This window comes from Gorilla gorilla, chromosome 3 (assembly GCF_029281585.2).
Source record: "Gorilla gorilla gorilla isolate KB3781 chromosome 3, NHGRI_mGorGor1-v2.1_pri, whole genome shotgun sequence".
In the NCBI taxonomy this organism is placed as follows: domain Eukaryota; kingdom Metazoa; phylum Chordata; class Mammalia; order Primates; family Hominidae; genus Gorilla; species Gorilla gorilla.
This window is the reverse complement of record NC_073227.2, coordinates 115,486,911-115,505,289: the sequence shown is the minus strand read 5'-3', so window position 1 is coordinate 115,505,289 and position 18,379 is coordinate 115,486,911. Positions and strand designations below refer to the sequence as shown.

General features: G+C 45.1%; 1 protein-coding gene across 2 annotated transcripts in view; it reads left to right on the top strand.

The window, feature by feature from the left end:
- Positions 1 to 18,379, top strand: part of UNC5C (unc-5 netrin receptor C) — a 391,985-nt gene that overhangs the window by 359,666 nt on the left and 13,940 nt on the right. For both annotated transcript variants that reach the window (XM_055385718.2, XM_055385717.2), the window contains 2 exons: positions 9,303 to 9,452; positions 11,435 to 11,599. In XM_055385718.2, coding sequence (XP_055241693.2) covers positions 9,303 to 9,452; positions 11,435 to 11,599 — 315 coding nt within the window. The remainder of the gene's footprint in view (positions 1 to 9,302; positions 9,453 to 11,434; positions 11,600 to 18,379) is intronic.

The window sequence follows — 18,379 nt, the reverse complement described above, 5'->3', positions numbered from 1 at the left end:
GGGGCTTTGGAGAGGAGGGCAGCCCCACTGACACACCTTGATTTTAACTCAACGAGAACTGTGTTAGACTCCCACCCTCCAGAACTGTAAGATAATCAGTTTGTGTTCTTTTTTAAGTCACTATGTTAGTGGTGATTTCTTATGGCAACAGTAGAAAACTAATATAGAAGTTTAGAAATAATGTGTTAACAGGAGACAAGAAACACAAGATGACTTCAAAAGTCCTAGAAAAACCTACAAAGTCCTGTTCCTAATACATAGATGTGAGAGAGAACTGTTGTCCTAAGAGCATGCCCAGAGGTAGACAAGTGACATGCTGCTTGCCTGAGCACCACCCCTTGGCATTTGGCTTTAAAAGTGTCACAAACTGCCCTGACTGTGCAGGCTGGAAGTGGCAGCTCAGATCAAGCATCCGTGGCCACAGCAGCTGTGGGAACAGCAGGCAAAGCCCTAGAAATGAAGCAACTTGACGGGGAGATGTTTGCAGATGGGCACCAGAGTCCAGCCTTGTTATTATTAGGGAAGAAGTAAGGCAGACAAACTCAGGGGGAGAGCAGAGCACCCTGGCGTGAACACAGGAAGGGAAAGGAGCAAAGCCAGGCCGGGCGCCAGGGATGGCGACCCGAGCAGGTGGGAGAGGCCGGGCTGACAGTCAGATGTTCTCCACTGCCTGGCTCAGCAGTCTGAGGCCTGCAAGCTGGAGAGGAGGGGACAGAGCATGGGGCGCTGAGAGCAGCATCGCTGAAAAGCTGGCAGAGAACAGGAGAGAAGGGCGGCCGCTCTTTTTGGCCTCTGTTTCGGTGGAGTGCAGGCCCCCACAGCTGTGACAGAGACAGCAGTGACAGCCACCATCGCAAAGACACAGATTTCTCAGCCCCAAATGACAAGGGCAGGTTTTCGACACAGGATTAAAGAATGAACAGAAGAAAGGCAGGTTCCATGAAATCTGATGGCAGATGTGATTTTTTTAAAACACCAGCCAGCACAGTCATTGAGGGCTGGCCTTTTGAAGTTTCATATGAGTGGCATGCTGCACATTTGCTGGTCTGTTCTTTGTGTCTGTGTCCCAGAATCAAGGTGAAGGTGGGGCACCGCTGCAGTACAACTCAGCCTCCTGTGCCGGCTCCAGCACGGAGAGCAGTTCTATCTCCAGGAGCCAGAAAGCCAAACCAAACCAAAAGACAGCCAGAGTGCCAGGCTGGCCACTGCTTCGCTTCCTGCCTTCTGTGCTGTCCTCTCCATGTAGCGATCTCAGCGACTTTCCCTCAGTAGCTACCTCCACCTGCTCATGCTTCTGCTGCTGATGCCTGGCCTCGTGGCAGCAGTAAATCCAGCCAATGCATGGTTCTGTGTTTCTCTCAAACATGAAGACTGCCTGGAGAAATAACATCCAGAAACAATATAAAGAAAGAAGCTAGCAGAGTGAAACACATCCTGGATTTCATCGCCTTCCAGTCTTCCCTTCAAGAGAGATTTCAGTGGGTTATATGAGACTTGACTTTAATCATTTCTTTCATCCTTTCTTTAGCCTGTATGGTTTCTAAAAAGGGAAAGAAAAGAAAGAAAAGTAGTTGGGGAGAAAACAAGAGAGACGCAGAGAGGGAGAGAAAGAAGCTATGGATCATATAATCCACAAATAGCATAATTGCCCCTTGAAAAACTGGAAGGCATAACACATGCCTTGAGGAAGAAGGTGGTGCAATTTTGGGGCACTGGAGTGAGAGAGGGGCAAGTTGTTATGCAGGGCAAGGGTGAGCAGAGGAAGAGGTGAGCAGAGAAGTAGGTGAGCAGGGGAGGAAGTGAGCAGGGGAGGAGGGTGAACAGAGGAGGTGAGCAGGGGAGGAGGTGAGCAGAAGAGGTGAGCAGGAGAGGAGGGTGAGCAGGGGAGAAGGTGAGCAGGGAAGGAGGTGAGAAGGTGAGGAGGTGAGCAGGGGAGGAGGTGAGAAGGGGAGGAAGTGAGCAGGGGAAGAAGTAAGCAGAAGAGGTGACCAGGAGAGGAGGATGAGCAGGGGAGGAGGTGAGCAGGGGAGGAGAGGTGAACAGGGGAGGAGGTGAACAGGGGAGGAGGTGAGAAGGGGAGGAAGTGAGCAGAAGAGGTGAGCAGGAGAGGAGGATGAGCAGGGGAGGAGTGAGCAGGGGAGAAGGTGAGCAGGGGAGGAGGTGAGCAGGGGAGAGGTGAACAGGGAAGGAGATGAGAAGGGGAGGAGGTGAACAGGGGAGGAGGTGAGAAGGGGAGGTAGTGGGCAGAAGAGGTGAGCAGGAGAGGAGGATGAGCAGGGGAGAAGGTGAGCAGGGGAGGAGGTGAGCAGGGGAGGAGGTGAGAAGGGGAGGAAGGTGAGCAGAAGAGGTGAGCAGGAAAGGAGGGTGAACAGGGGAGGAGGGTGAGCAGAGGAGGGCGAGCAAAAGAGGTGAGTAGAGGAGGATATGAGAAAGGGAGGAGGTGAGCAGGGGAAGAAGGTGAGCAGAAGAGGTGAGCATGGGAGGAGGATGAGCAGGGGAGGAGGGGAGAAAGTGAGCAGGGGAGGAAGGTGAGCAAAGGAGGAGGTGAGCAGGGGAAGAGGGTGAGCAGAGGAAGTGAGCAGAGGAGGAAGGTGAACAGAAGAGGTGAGCAGGAGAGGAGGATTAGAGGGGGGAGGAGGTGAGCAGGGGAGGAAGGTGAGCAGAAGAGGTGAGCAGGGGAGGAGGGGGAGCAGGAGGGGAGGAAGGAGGTGAGCGGGGGAGGAGGTGAGAAGGGAGGAAGGTGGGCAGAAGAGGTGAGCAGGGGAGGAGGGTAAGCAGAGGAGGATGTGAGAAAGGGAGGAGGTGATTGGGGAGGAAAGTGAACAGAGGAGGAGGTGAACAGAGGAGCAGGTGAGCATGGGAGCAGGAGAGGAGTGCGAGCAGGGAAGGAGGGAGAGCAGGGGAGAAAGGTGAATAGAGGAGGAGGGTGAGCACAAAGTGGGGTTGGTGGGGAGGGTGAGCAGAGGGTGTAGGCAACAAAGCCAGGGTCCGGAGCACTAGCCCGCCAGATCTGCTGTGGGACGCTAGCACCTCACAATTTTTGGCACAAAATCACCACTTTGCACGGCTCTGTAACCCAGCTTCAGCCTGGACCCTGGGGGCAGACTTGTCATACTCTTATAGATATACTTCAAAGCATCCAAGTATATGCCACTTTGTTGCCTGGGGGCTCCCAGTGAGCAATAGCTGTGAGCCTGATACTTAATGGAAATTTGCCCAGGCATGGAAGGAACAGGCAGAGAGACAACAAGAGAAGCAGATGAGGCAGATGAAATCTAACCCGGACATAATGCAGAGTGGGAAACTCGGGGGCTGGGCAGACCAGAGTGGAGGAGTGGCTTGGCTCCAGATATATCCTCCCTCCTGCCTCTCTGTCAGGCCTTAACGAGGGGAGATCCTCTCATCTAAGAGCCTGGGAGCATTCTGGGTAGAGGCCAGAGGTGCCTCCTTTGTGCACACAAGCCTTTAAAACAGCCTGGATTTATTGTGGCTCTTAAGTGGCCCAGGCTAATGGCTTGGCATGGATAATGTCTTGGTTTAATTGGTTATTGTGAAAGCTGCTTGTTTCTACTGTGGAATCTGGAATCTCTTGTCCCTGCCTTTGGAGCAATCCCTCACAGGCTCCCTGAATCAATAGAGCCCTCACTCTGGGCCGGCCAGTCTGCTTTGGAGGCAGCGCCCGCGGTGGGGAAAGAGGCCCTCCCACAGGATTGCTCAGATCCCTGGCGGACGCTGGGCTCTGAGGCAGGTGGCCTGCTTCTGGTGACTGATGGTTTGCGTGTGTAGATGTGCATGGGCTACAGACACATTTATTGATGACCTACTCTTGAGGGTGTCTTTGCAAGGAAAAGTTAGAGGGGTGCAGATAGAATGTACAAGGGGGGCTGGGCGCAGTGGCTCATGCCTGTAATCCCAGCACTTCCGGAAGCTGAAGTGGGAAGTTTACTTGAGTGCAGGAGTTCAAGGAGCAACAAGGCAAGACTTTGTCCCTACAAAAAAAATTTTTTTTTATTCTACTTTAAGTTCTCGGGTACATGTGCACAATGTGCAGGTTTGTTACATATGTATACATGTGTCATGTTGGTGTGCTGCACCCATTAACTCCTCATTTACATTAGGTATATCTCCTAATGCTATCCCTCCCGCCTCCCCCTACCCCACAACAGTCCCCGGTGTGTGATGTTCCCCTTCCTGTGTCCATGTTTTCTCATTGTTCAATTCCCACCTATAAGTGAGAATATGCGGTGTTTGGTTTTTTGTTCTTGTGATAGTTTACCGAGAATGATGGTTTCCAGCTTCATCCATGTCCCTACAAAGGACATGAACTCATTCTTTTTTATGGCTGCATAGTATTTCATCTGTATATGTGCCACATTTTCTTTATTCAGTCTATCATTGATGGGCATTTGGGTTGGTTCCAAGTCTTTGCTATTGTGAATAATGCCACAATAAACATACATGTGCATGTGTCTTTATAGCAGCATGATTTATAATCCTTTGGGTATATACCCAGTAATGGGATGGCTGGGTCAAATGGTATTTCTAGTTCTAGATCCTTGAGGAATCACCACACTGTCTTCCACAATGGCTGAACTAGTTTACTGCTCCACCAACAATGTAAAAGTGTTCCTATTTCTCCACATCCTCTCCAGCACCTGTTGTTTCCTGACTTTCTAATGATCACCATTCTAACTGGTGTGAGATGGTATCTCATTGTGGTTTTGATTTGCATTTCTCTGATGGCCAGTGATGATGAGCATTTTTTCATGTGTCTGTTGGCTGCATAAATGTCTTCTTTTGAGAAGTGTCTATTCATATCCTTTGCCCACTTTTTGATGGGGTTGTTTCTTTCTTGTAAATTTGTTTGAGTTCTTTGTAGATTCTGGATATTAGCCCTTTGTCAGATGAGTAGATTGCAAAAATTTTCTCCCATTCTGTAGGTTGCCTGTTCACTCTGATGGTAGTTTCTTTTGCTGTGCAGAAGCTCTTTAGTTTAATTAGATCCCATTTGTCAATTTTGGCTTTTGTTGCCATTGCTTTAAAAGTAGCCAGGTGCAGTGGCATGAGCCTGTAGCTCCAGCTACTTGGGAGGCTGAGGTGGGAGGACTGCCTGAGCACAGAGGTCGAGGCTGCAGTGAGCTATGATCAAGCCACTGCACTCCAGCCTGTGCTACAGAGCAAGAAAGAAGGTGTCTAAAAATATTTTGAAAAAAAGAACTGTAAAAGGAAGTCAGAAACTGTCTCCCTTCTCACAGAAACAAAGCCAGCTCATCAAAGCAACAGGTGGATTCACCTAGAGCCAAACTAGGCCACTGAGGTGGGGGAACTCCCAGTAGGAAGGACAACTTCTGCAAAGGAACTTGACATTCAGGTTTCTGAGAACAAAGAGGCCAGATGATCCGCATCCTTACTATAGCATTTCTTTCCAGGGTCACGATATTTCTCTTAAGTCTTCCTAAATCTTCTGACATTAAATATATTTTGTTCATATTCTTTTTTAAGGTGTGTGAAATATCCTAACCTTTGTGATTCAAGAGCAGCCTGTCTGGAAGTGGTTTTAGAGCTGAGCACACTGTGTTGTGGTTACATGTTTACAGGTCACCCCCCAACCCCCATGAACCATTAGCCCATTAGCAGTTTAAAGCAGTGACAGGGACTTACTTGTCTGTGTGCTCCAGACCTGACATGGTTTCTGGCAGCCTAACGTGTCTCACTGATGTTGAATGAATGTTCCCAGGAAGAGGAAGCAGAGGAAAACATTGAACTGTAAAGCCATGTCTTATTGAGTTGTATATTTGTTATTTTTCTGTCCTCTTACATATCTGTATCATATAAATAACCAAAATGAGATCATGCGCAAAGAATTCAGAAAATCAAGCAGTGTGAAATACAAGTTGCAGCATATTTTTAAGTGGAATCTGCTGGAGTAAATCTCAAATTGTAACACTTAAAATGGTAACACAAGACAAAGCCTGATTAGCCGTTCAGGCGGGCTTGCTTCTTCTATCATCTGACACAAAACTCTATTTGAGATTCGCCGTATGTGACAAGTCAGCTCCTGTTCCTGTGTGGTTTTAGATTATACTCGTTTCCCAGGAGTTGTTGGATGATCGATTGAGATCTCTTTAACTCACACCATGGTTTTTGTCCTCTCCTTTTTTCTGTTATGCTTTCCTATGTCATAAACATCTTTAGTGCAACGATACCAGTTGCCACTTTGCGGGAAGGAGTGTTAAGTTTAAGTGTGGTAAGGTTACTGAATCCTTCACTGCTGAGCTGAATTCTTCCCCAGGTACTAGTGAAAGGACAAGCTGTCTGAGCCAGCAGTCTCCAATATGGAGTTTACACACCCCAGGCCCAATGAACCACTGGGACCAAAAAAAATACAGTATTAGTACTTAGCTTTATGCTAAGATAGATTAATACAGGATCTTATGTATTTTTAAATTTTATGTATATTTTATAATGTAATATATTAACATACTGATAATAGAGATATGTAATTTATAAATATGCATGCTCAATGTTTTGACTGGTAGACTATTCTGGCAAACATGTTTATAGCCTCTGCTCTAAGCATGGGTGTGTCCTGATGGGCAGTTTGTCTTTCCCCAGGGTTTATGTCCCACTGGAAGGGAGAAAAAAGTCAGGTTCCTTCCAGCCCTGTGCTGCAGCTTTGTGTCACTCCTGGGTGATGGAGAAATGGCGAGCTTAAGACTATGGAAGGAGTGTGTTCTGTGGCCCCACTGTCTTTAAAATGGCACTTGGTACTTTCTATCCAAAAAAGGGCTCCTCCAAGCCAGTCTAGACTTTTTCCTCACTAGGGAGAATTCTTCACCATGACTTTTGAAATCATTGCTGAAGAAACAAAAAACAGCCTGATTCTTGGGCTGACTCCCATGAAGACTCTGCACTCAAAATGCCGTGTTAGATTTCCTGACTTCAAGGTCATGGCCAATAGGCAGTTTGGGTTTTTTTCAATGTCCTGCCTGCCAAGAAAACTGATAATGCTCTTCATATCCTCTGGCAGTCTATGTTGATTGTAGGAATGGGGTGTGGATTATACATTGTTGGGTACAATTACCTCCCGGAATACAATGCATCTTCTTTTAGACATCCCAGGGAGATAATTTCGACATGATGAAGATCTATAGTAATCAGATAATTACTATCGATTGCTCTTTAGACGTCTTGATGAGGTAATTAGGGCATATGGAAAGAAAGAAGCTGGAACTGATTGATTGGCATGACTGTAATCTCAAAGATTTCTAATTATGTTTCTTTTCTTCTAATGGCTTATAAACAAACATCATTTTAGCTTTAGAATTTGTCAGGTGCCAGGTTCACTGGGAACATCAGCTTTCTCTATTATGCTAACTAGACACCAAACATGATCAACATAAGCTCATTATGCCTTCCTGCTGAAGCAGAAGAAACTGCAATTAACCCTCACTTTTCTTCTTCTTCTCCACTTCCACGTCTCTATTCTTGTCGTGGAGTGGGGTGTCATGGAGTGGGGTGTGCCACGTTCTGTGAGGAGCGTGTGTGACTCAGGGCTGGATGGGTCTGTATGGCCTACGGGAGACCCTCGGAGCCTGCTAAGCTCAGGCACAGCAGACTAGGGGGACAATGACAAAACATATGTGTCAAGGTGTCTGGCTGTGGCTGGGGGCTGGCTGACTGCTCGGGCTCCTGTCACAAGCCATAGCTACTCATCAGCCAGCAACATTAAGTAGCAGGTCAATACTCTCAGGCAGCTGGACCACACACTTGTCTACGTCAGTGTGCTATTGCCTCATCTCTTCCATTAGATACTAATTAGAGGACGCCCTGTCTGAAACCACATTCCACATTATCCTAATATTTTTTTACACCTTATAGGACCTTTGAGCAGCTTGCATGGTTCAGAATAGTTGCCTCACCCAAAGATGACAGATATTAAGAACCACTAACGCAGCATCTTGAAATGAGCTGTTTGCATGTAATCAATGATCGTGGTAGCCACCACACTTACTGCTCTACAAGTGCATGGGTTAGAATTCATTCAACAAATGCAAGGTGGATGCATTTTTCTGAATATGAGGCAATCTGGTTCCCATGCCTGAAATCCTCCACTGCGACCCACCTGTGCTTGGTACCCTGGTGGGTACCCAATCCATGCATGTTACAGTCTGAATGAACACCTGTGTTCTTGAATTCCCTGCTTTTTATTGAAACAGCACCAAAGAAAAAATTATATTTTGCTTTGATTTTTTTTCTAAAATCCATATAGTCCTGGACCCTTATTTTAAAATGGGTCACAAATTTCCTATGTATTTGTACCATTAAAACTTTTAAGGCATGAGAGAAGTAACGTGCATAGGGATGGTTCAGACAGCAGAGGAGACCCAAGATAGTTTGTTCATTGATAACTAATGGTTTGCTGCTGTTTGGATAATTACAGCTGCAGTTGGAAATGCTTCATTAACTCCCATTAACTAGCCTGAGAAATGGAAGAAGTATATATAGAATCTGTCTTTATGTTGTATCTGTATAGTATAAGAAAATTATGTAGCAAATTTTTTCATCAGCCACAATTCTCGAGAAATAAAAGTAGTCTTTTGAAAATGTAATTGGAGTAACTGTTTAGTTCAATATCTGGTGTTTAAAAACCTTCCTAATCTGTATCGGAATATTTTCCTTTAATAGAATATATAATTAGCGTATTCTAATTTTTTTAATAATCGGGAATTATGCAATAAATAATTTTAAGCAAAATTTTTGTTTTTATTTCTGTACTTGAAGTAACTATAAGAGATTGAACTAAATGTCTAAAACAGGTTCTAATTAATTTTTTATTTGTTGTTTGGTTTTATCAAGTCCAAGGAATGAGTATCTCTTCTAGTTATTTGTCCCTTTTTGTAAAAGTTAATTGAAAATCTACTTTCTTATCAGTTTGTCTACATTTCTACCTATTTTTTCTTTAATTTATGGCTCTCTGGCTTTGAGTTCTGATGTTATTCCCCCATATTTGATAAATACTCCACTCATCAGTTGGTAAAGGGCAAACTGTACTGAAATTGCTCCACAACAGTGTGATGTAGACTGCCAAAACATAGTTTGTTATTAGGGTCTGGTCCCATACAAAATGGGAGGGGTTTTAGTTAGTTAGAGGGTCTCGAGGCTGCAAAAGTGGGTGTTCAAGGTGTTGCACAAGTTCCGCCTGCCATTCAGGAGGCAGTAAAGAAACTTATTCAATGAGAGAGCTGACAGAAGTGATCCAAATCAATAACGTGCTTTGGGTTTGGGGCATGTCATTATAGGAAATTTTACATCTTGAGAGACAGATGGGAGGACAGCTCCTAGAAGAACCTAAGGCTCTTCATTTTAAAGGCAGCACCCACAACCTGCGCCTGTCAATTCACGATATCGCCCATTCCCTCTGGAAGAGCAAATTGCTGGCTAAGTATCAGGTAAGGTTCCCAAGCCGAACAAAAGGTCTGGAGACATCTCTAAGAAAGAGGTCTAAAATTATATAGACATAGGAAATCCCCTTCCTTGAAATTAATCATATGTCATTACTTGTTTCTCCAAAATAGTTTGGGGTTATTTAGGATTTTTGAGAAATACAGACATATTTGAGGGGATGCTTTTTAAAAATTCTTCCTTTAAATAAATGTACTATCAGTTTTATTTTTAATAAATGAAAGGCTTCCAAATCCATCATTTCAATTAATTTTCATACTAAATGTTCACATCAATGGGTAAAAACAGCTTCAAATGCATTCACAGAAACAAACAGAAGGACATTTTTATTCCATGGGACACAAATTAGGCTTCAGCCTTCCTAGGCCAGTACCCTTACATTGAAAAATTAGAGGGAGCCCTACTTTGGAGAACTGAAATAGCATGTAAAAGTAAAACCCAATCAGGATATTATTAAACAACAGACAAGAAAATACTGGTCCCAAGTGTCATTTGTGTATACCTGGGGGAAAATCACATGACCCTCAAGGAATTTTCCCCTCCTTCATCCGTCAGCCTGAGCTCTTGAGAAAACCACTTTGATGGGATTGCAAGCCTCATATGCCGCCCTAGGAGCGGCAGACATATTTAGAGAGCTGTGAATCCATGTTGATATTTATGCAAATTCAACCCAAACCCCAGCATTGCCGCTGAACTGGTAGCTATTTCCCGATGTAAGCCAATGAACATACTGGAAGACTGATGATGGGAAGACATTCTGGCTCCATTCTCACTCTCATTGGTCAAGTTCCTACACATAAATTATGGGAAACAAGCCTACTGGTTTGTTAACAATCATGAGCTTTGACGGAGGTTGCATGCCAGACTCTCTATGCACAGCTCAGTCCTTGATGGAGACAGAAGGCTTCTGACTTACTCAGTATACCTCTTTCTTTGCTTTCTTCTTTCCTCTGTGTTGCAGTTGTCATCATAAAATACTATAAATCTCCCTGTTTTAGAAGTAATTTCTTTTATACAATTATAAGAAAATACTATTTTAATGATAATGATAATATGATATTAGTTAAAGCTAAGCCTGGCCGAATGCTTACCATCTGCTGGACACTCTCTTCATACATTGGTTTAGCTCATTTCACCCCAGCAGACCTATGAATGAGAAGCTCTTTGTTTACTCTTTTGCAGATAGGAAAACTGAGCAATGGAAAGATTAAGTAATTTGCCCCAGGTTATCAAGTAAGCGAAATAAGGGGTTCTTACTTGTACTGGATTTGGCTCTGAAGCCACTGCTTTTTACAGCCATGCTCTCCCATTTTTTATGTGGCAACCTTTTCTTTCCTTTATTGAAAACAGATTCTAGGATAGGCTCTGTAAGGTGGTCTAGACTTTTAGAAAATTAAAGCCTGTTCGATGCTTGGTGCCAAGAACTTTTCTGTGGCAGCTAATTGAGTCTGAAGTTTCCAACTGTAGTGGGTTTTGGCTTCCCCTGTCCTGGGCAGAGGAGGATGTAAGCATGAAAGGGAGCCGCATCAGTGCAGTATCCTTTAGACTTTCTTTGCTTTTCTCCAGAATGTCACGACAGGGATTCTATTAATGAGCAATGGCTGGTGTGTGCAAGTTTTATTTTGGGAATTGTATAAACTTTTTTTTTTTTATCATTTACAATGGCTCCTGTTGTAAATTAGAGACATGTGGCAGACTGGTTAGGTACATGGATTCTGGAGGCTGACTCCTTAGGTTCAAATCTCAACCCTGCTACTTACTTGCTGTGTGATTTGGGGTAAGTTATTGAACCTCTCTGGCCCTCAAGTTTTTCATGTGATAAGGGGCCAGGATGTACTTAAACATAGGGCTATTGTGAGGATTAAATGAGGCCACAGGTGTGATACTGAGCGTACCTAGCAGCAGACCATCTGAGAGTTATTTTTGGTATTAGTCCTTCAATTGTGGTTAACACTTTTATATCCTTTAGGAAATTCCATTTTACCATGTTTGGAGTGGATCTCAAAGAAACCTGCACTGCACCTTCACTCTGGAAAGATTTAGCCTGAACACAGTGGAGCTGGTTTGCAAACTCTGTGTGCGGCAGGTGGAAGGAGAAGGGCAGATCTTCCAGCTCAACTGCACCGTGTCAGAGGTAAGTGGCTCCTGTCTGTCTGAAATCAGGGGAGAGGCCGACACTCAGGAAGAGAGAGAGTGTGGGCTAAAAGGGTATCTCAACATAGCCCAAATGGGAAGTCCTCAAAAGCTTTCTATAGATCCTATTTGTTAATAGAATAATATTTGTAATGAGCAAGGGAAGTTAGCTGCAGAAAAAAAAATATAATATATTAAGGGATCCTTTTTGAAAAACAAGTCTTAATAACTGCACCGTGTCAGAGGTAAGCGGCTCCTGTCTGTCTGAAATCAGGGGAGAGTGCGACACTCGGGAAGAGAGTGTGTGTGGGCTAAAAGGGTATCTCAACATAGTCCATATGGGAAGTCCTCAAAAGCTTTCTATAGATCCTATTTGTTAATAGAATAATATTTGTAATGAGCAAGGGAAGCTAGCTGCAGAAAATATATATATATATATTAAGGGATCCTTTTTGAAAAACAAGTCTTAATTTTTATGACATGAATTTTAAGAATTATGTTCTAACTTTTAAAAACAGATCTGAATTTCAAGTAAAGGTTTAATTTAAGGAGCGTGCACATGGAGTAACTTCTCCCCATGCATCCCTTAGCGTGCCATGTTCCCCCATCCTCCATCTGTCTCTCCTCCCTTTCTGCTTCTTTCTCAGCAACTCTCCTCCCTTTCCCCTAATCACCTGCTGCTGGGTGGAGTGGAAGAAAGGAGAGGGGCTTCTCTGCTCCCTTTTTCTTCTTCTCCATTCAGAGGAAGAAAGGAGAAATCTCTTGATCTCCTTTCTATCATTCTCTAAATATACAAAGAGAGAGATACACTTTCCTCCGGGATGGGGGAAATATGCCACAAATAGAAGTAGAATCTCCATATTTCCCCCCTGTGGCCATCAGCTTTGCCTTCCTTTGCTGTGATCTTCACACACTTCAGTTGGCTATTTCCCTGTGTCCATATTACAGAAATAATAGTGATCACTGCTATCTAAAACTTCTCCTTAAGGAAAGAGGAAGTGCCCATGACCTTCCTTATCTGTTACCTTGGATCCAAAGCCTTGAAAATTGATAACCCTTCACACCAGAGGAACAAAGGGAAGAGAAGAAGCCAAAAGGGCAGAAGGCAGCCTCTTTGGGGCCTCATGGAGCTAAGCCCTGTGCTGCGTGCTAAGCCACAAAGCACAAGATTGTCATATGTGAAAATGACAGCGGGCCAGTATATGATTTAAAATACTACCTCTCCCTCGTTGTGTCATGCACAGTGACGAATGCAATGTCAGCATGTTCAGCTTGTCTTGCTTCACATGTCATATTTAAAGACCATCTTCCTTAGCAAACCGAGTGGGGAGAAAAGCACATCAGCTTCCGCTACACTCCATCCTTCTTTCTTTCCCACAGCCTGCCGAGGTGCGGTCATCATTTCCTCCTGTAGTTTCATGAGACTTTTGACTCATAAACAACTTTAGTCACAGCCCCCGGTGACATTCATAAGGAATGATCTCGGTGTCAGGGTGCCATGGCAACCGCCAGGCCTTCGGATGCGCAGCCCTATCTCCCAGGCACACAGCACCACCCCTGCTGGCTCGGGAGGGTGTTTTCACTTTCCAGGCCCAGCAGGTCTGCAAAGTTCAATAACCACCCAGCTCCAGTGACAACAAAGGCTGCGGAATTTTGGAGGGGGGTGAGGGGGTCTGGTCCTTTGATGCTTGCTTTCTGTTCCACATGAACATTGGCTGCGTGTTAAAAAGGTGGATCAGATGCAGCCACAAATGAAAGAGAGCTGCTCTGTGCTCTCCCGCGCCAGGGCTGCCACCTCCCTTCAGAAAAAGGACAGTTTTGCATAGTGAGATCACAATTTAAGGGCTTTTGCTTTCTTATGGCAACACAGAGGAAAGATTACTTCTTTTGCAACGTGGTGTCAGTCTGCTCAAAGAGACCAGCCTTCAGTCATGTCGGAGGCATTTGCCCTTGTGTGACAGACAAGCATATTTGAGGGCGGGGAAGAAGTGAGCGGAGTCAAGATGACTTTGGGGGATTAAGGGGCACTCTGCGGCTTTTCCTTCTGGGTCACTGAATCCCACTGTTGTGGTTAGCATTTGAATGCGGGTGCTGGGTGCGCAGAGGAGGGAGTGTGGATGGGGGTACTGACGTTGGAGAGGAAGCCTCTGCGCTGAAGAACAATGGACTCTGTAGAGTTCTGGGACCCAGATCCTCAACAAAACCTCCAAGAAAGGGTACAAGATGATTGACAAGCCATAAACAAGTAGAGAAAAGGCTCCATTTGTGGTTTCTTTCTTCTGAACAGGGCTCCTTCCTAGGGTCACAGGGCAAGATGGCAGTGAGGCTGGGGTTCCCGTTCCAATGTCCTATCTCCCAGGAATGAGCTGGCTTGCCAGAAATGTGCTGCCCCTCCCTCCAGCCACCCACCACCCGACGCACTCACCAGTCGTCATTTATAAAGCTACACAGCCCTTGGCCTGTCCTGTCAGACAGAGGACCTGTTGCCCACCCCAGAGACCAGGCTGTGCGTGACATGTACTCTGATTATTTCAAGGGCCAGCCAGTTGTCTCTGGGTGATTTAGCCAGGGATTCCTTAACTAGAGACAAAGGCTTTAATTTCACAGAGATGAAGTTTAAGAAGGAAAATGTCTGGAAGACTAACTAACTGTATTGGCACAAATGAATGTCAAAATGTAAAAGATGATAAAAGATTTTGTTTGTTGGTTGGTTTCATAGACAAGTGCAGAGAGAGTAACCAGGAAGCTACTCATTATCTCCAAAAGAAAACATGGTGCAGAGGACAGATAAATTTACAGTTTTTTCACATCTTCTATTTTGTTTCAGTTACAGGCAGACATCCATCATGGGAAATTCCCAAGTAGGCAGTTCCATGGAGATAGGGCCAATTACTTAATCCTTTCTTGCCTCAGTTTCCCCATTGTAAATTGGTATAGAATATTATCTTGGGCCAGTGTGGGAATTAAATGGGAGAATGTTTGTTAGTAAGTGTTCTAAACAGAACTTGGCCCAGAGCACATGCTTAATCTATGTTCACCATTTTTACTGGTGCCACTGATGCCATAAGGATAACAGGGCTTTTGAGTCAACTTTGCTACTTCAATCTGTGGGGTCTGTCATCAATTGAGGTTTCAGATTTTCTATCAATCAATCAAAATAAACACAAAAATAAAACTCAGATCCTATATAAATAAATGAAAACTAAATATAAACAAAAATTAGCTCCCAGAGAAAAGAAGGTAGCATGTAGTATCCCCAAGTTGGTTTATCACATTGCTTTACTTGAAAGCTCTGAACCCTGAAAAAAGGTGCAGTTTTAGGGGGCAGTATTTATTAGTCATCTTCTTCTTTTTTTTTTTTTTTTTTTTGAGAAGGAGTCTTGCTCTGTGGCCCAGGCTGGAGTGCAGTGGCACGATTTCAGCTCACTGCAACCTTTGCCTCCTGGGTTCAAACAATTCTCCTGCCTCAGCCTCCTGAGTAGCTGGGATCACAGGCATACGCCACCACACCCGGCTGATTTTTGTATTGTTTGTTTGTTAGTAGAGACAGGGTTTCACCACGTTGGCCAGGCTGGTCTCGAACTCCTGACCTCAGGTCATCCACCCACCTCAGCCTCCCAAAGTGCTGGGATTATAGGCGTGAGCCACTGCGCCCGTTCTCATCTACTTTAATAATTAATAGATTTATAGGCAATAAAAGCAATTATAATTAATTTTTATATTTGCTAGATCTTATAACCTCTTAAGTTGTGGTGCACAGCACTTTTGTATACACAAATAATATTTATTTAAAATAAATGTACAAAGTAATATCACTCTGCTACAGCCATTTCATCTGTTTACATCTTCTGCTTTCCATAACCTGCTCAAAATGACCATTGGGAAAATCTAGTTTTTCTAAGTGACTTTAGGAAAAGTCCAAGTATCAGAATAAAAAGTTGTTTCAGGACTGTGCAGTCCTGAATATGTGTGTCATCACCCATAGCAGCTGTTTGACTAATGTTGAAAAATCATATGTTTACATAAGGGAATCATAACATCAAAGACCAATGGTACTGATATTATAAATGATTATTGAAATAAGCATTCTGTGAGAGTAAACTCTACTTTTACCTGGAAGTAAAGGAAGAACTAATAGCAACTAAAATTACTAGATGAAATGTAAATGTATAAACGTATTTTACTTTAACTTTCAAGGCTGTTGTCAACCATTTGATGATAAGAGAAACAAAGAAATGATGCCCTATTGAGCTTGTTTCATCTACACAGAAATAAATAGGCTGTGTGAGTAGCCAGGGATAGAGAGCTCAGGACTTCAATGCCCACATGAAATGCTGAGGAGAGTTCTCTATCCACAAGAAAATGGGGACAACATGAATATGTGAGCATGCCTTCCCAAGATCCATGCCTATCTATCTTCAACTGGCCTCTCATTTCAGGATTTAACTTCCACATTTAGTTGGAAGGCAGCTCAACATCCTAGTCTAGTCTATGGGTGGGCTTCTATCAGAGGTTGGCTTCATCTTCTTTCTGTACTAAGGACAAATATTTTCTCTCATTTCAACAAACAAACATTAATTGAGTAGCCGCTTGTGTGGGGGGCACAGTGTTATCATAGAGGTCTGAGGATGATTGACATAGAGGTCTGAGGATGATTGATTGATTGATTTACTCTCACCAATAAGAAATGTGAGAAATAAAAGGCAGTAACCTACAAATACAACCAATGTGAACAGAGCAGAGTGTGAGGAGCACAGAAGAGCTGGGAGGCACCGAGGAGACCTCCAGGCCTGACGCCTAGGGTATGCTCACCCAGGGGGGCCCCAGGGCACAGGACTTTTGGACCAGGCTTTGAGGACTTTGCCTGACTGACAGAGATCAAAGAAAAGAAAGAGCAGAATAACTATTAGAGGTGCATCCTTAGAAATGGCATGAGAACTAGTGAGTGGTGCTCAGACTCTAAGGAGCCTATGAGTCAGGTCAAGTCACAGCAAGGACGAGGCAACCTGAGATTAGATTGTGAAGTGGTGGAAGCACAGGTGAACAGCCCTACTCCATGTCTGACTGCATTCTGCACTTCACATGGTCACCTTGCAGCCTCATACCAGCCAACCAGGAAGGTCATATAAAGATCCCTCACTGGGCCAGGTGTGGTGGCTCACACCTGTAATCCCACGACTTTGGGAGGCTGAGCTAGGAGGATCACTTGAGCCCAGGAGTTTGAGACCAATCTGGACAACACAGTGAGACCCCATCATCTCTTAAAAAAAAAAAAAAAAAAAAGGCAAATTAGCCCAGTGTGATTGTGCACACCGATAGTCTCAGCTATTTGGGAGACTGAGGTGGGAGGATCGCTTGAGCCCAAGAATTCAAGGCTGCAGCAAGCTATGATCACACCATGGCACTCCAGCCTGGGTGACAGAGAAGTGTTAAATGCCCCTCCTACCACATGAAGACCTTGTCTCTAAATATATATATGTATTTGAGGACAAATACCATGATCTAAGCCAACAGCACTGTGCATACCATGGCAAAAGATTTCAAATGCCCTCCACACCCCTGGATTGACCCTGTTCCATGGGATTGCATAAGCCTAGAAGTGAGCACTTGCTGCTGATCGCAGAATGTGGAACATACTGCTAATCAACACTGGCACACAGGCAGTTGCAACCTCACCGCCCGCAGTGCCAGTGCATTCACGGCTGGGGAGGCCACTGAAGTGGTGCAGGGCAGCATATGGGGGAGCTCTGGGTGATGGTGGTGTTGAGCCCCTGAGCTGAGCGCTCAGCAGGAACCAAACACTTCATGATGGCTGAAACTGGGTGTGGCCAGTTAGTTCATCCTCTGGCAACTAGTGAGGAACACCAACAAGTTACGTGCTTTAAAAAGAGAGAGAGAAACGGCCGAATAGGAACAGCTCCGGTCTACAGCTCCCAGCGTGAGCGACGCAGAAGATGGGTGATTTCTGCATTTCCATCTGAGGTACCGGGTTCATCTCACTAGGGAGTGCCAGACAGTGGGCACAGGTCAGTGGTTGCGCGCACCATGCGTGAGCCGAAGCAGGGCGAGGCATTGCCTCACTCGGGAAGCGCAAGGGGTCAGGGAGTTCCCTTTCCTAGTCAAAGAAAGGGGTGACAGATGGCACCTGGAAAATCAGGTCACTCCCACCCAAGTATTGCGCTTTTCCGATGGGCTTAAAAAACGGCGCACCAGGAGATTATATCCTGCACGTGGCTCGGAGGGTCCTACACCCACAGAGTCTCGCTGATTGCTAGCACAGCAGTCTGAGATCAAACTGCAAGGCGGCAGCCAGGCTGGGGGAGGGGCGCCTGCCATTGCCCAGACTGGCTTATGTAAACAAAGCAGCCTGGAAGCTCGAACTGGGTGGAGCCCACCACAGCTCAAGGAGGCCTGCCTGCCTCTGTAGGCTCCACCTCTGGGGGCAGGGCACAGACAAAAAGACAGCAGTAACCTCTGCAGACTTAAATGTCCCTGTCTGACAGCTTTGAAGAGAGCAGTGGTTCTCCCAGCATGCAGCTGGAGATCTGAGAACAGGCAGACTGCCTCCTCAAGTGGGTCCCTGACGCCAACCCCTGAGCAGCCTAACTGGGAGGCACCCCCCAGCAGGGGCAGACTGACACCTCACACGGCCAGGTATTCCAACAGACCTGCAGCTGAGGGTCCTGTCTGTTAGAAGGAAAACTAACAAACAGAAAGGACATCCACACCAAAAACCCATCTGTACATCACCATCATCAAAGACCAAAAGTAGATAAAACCA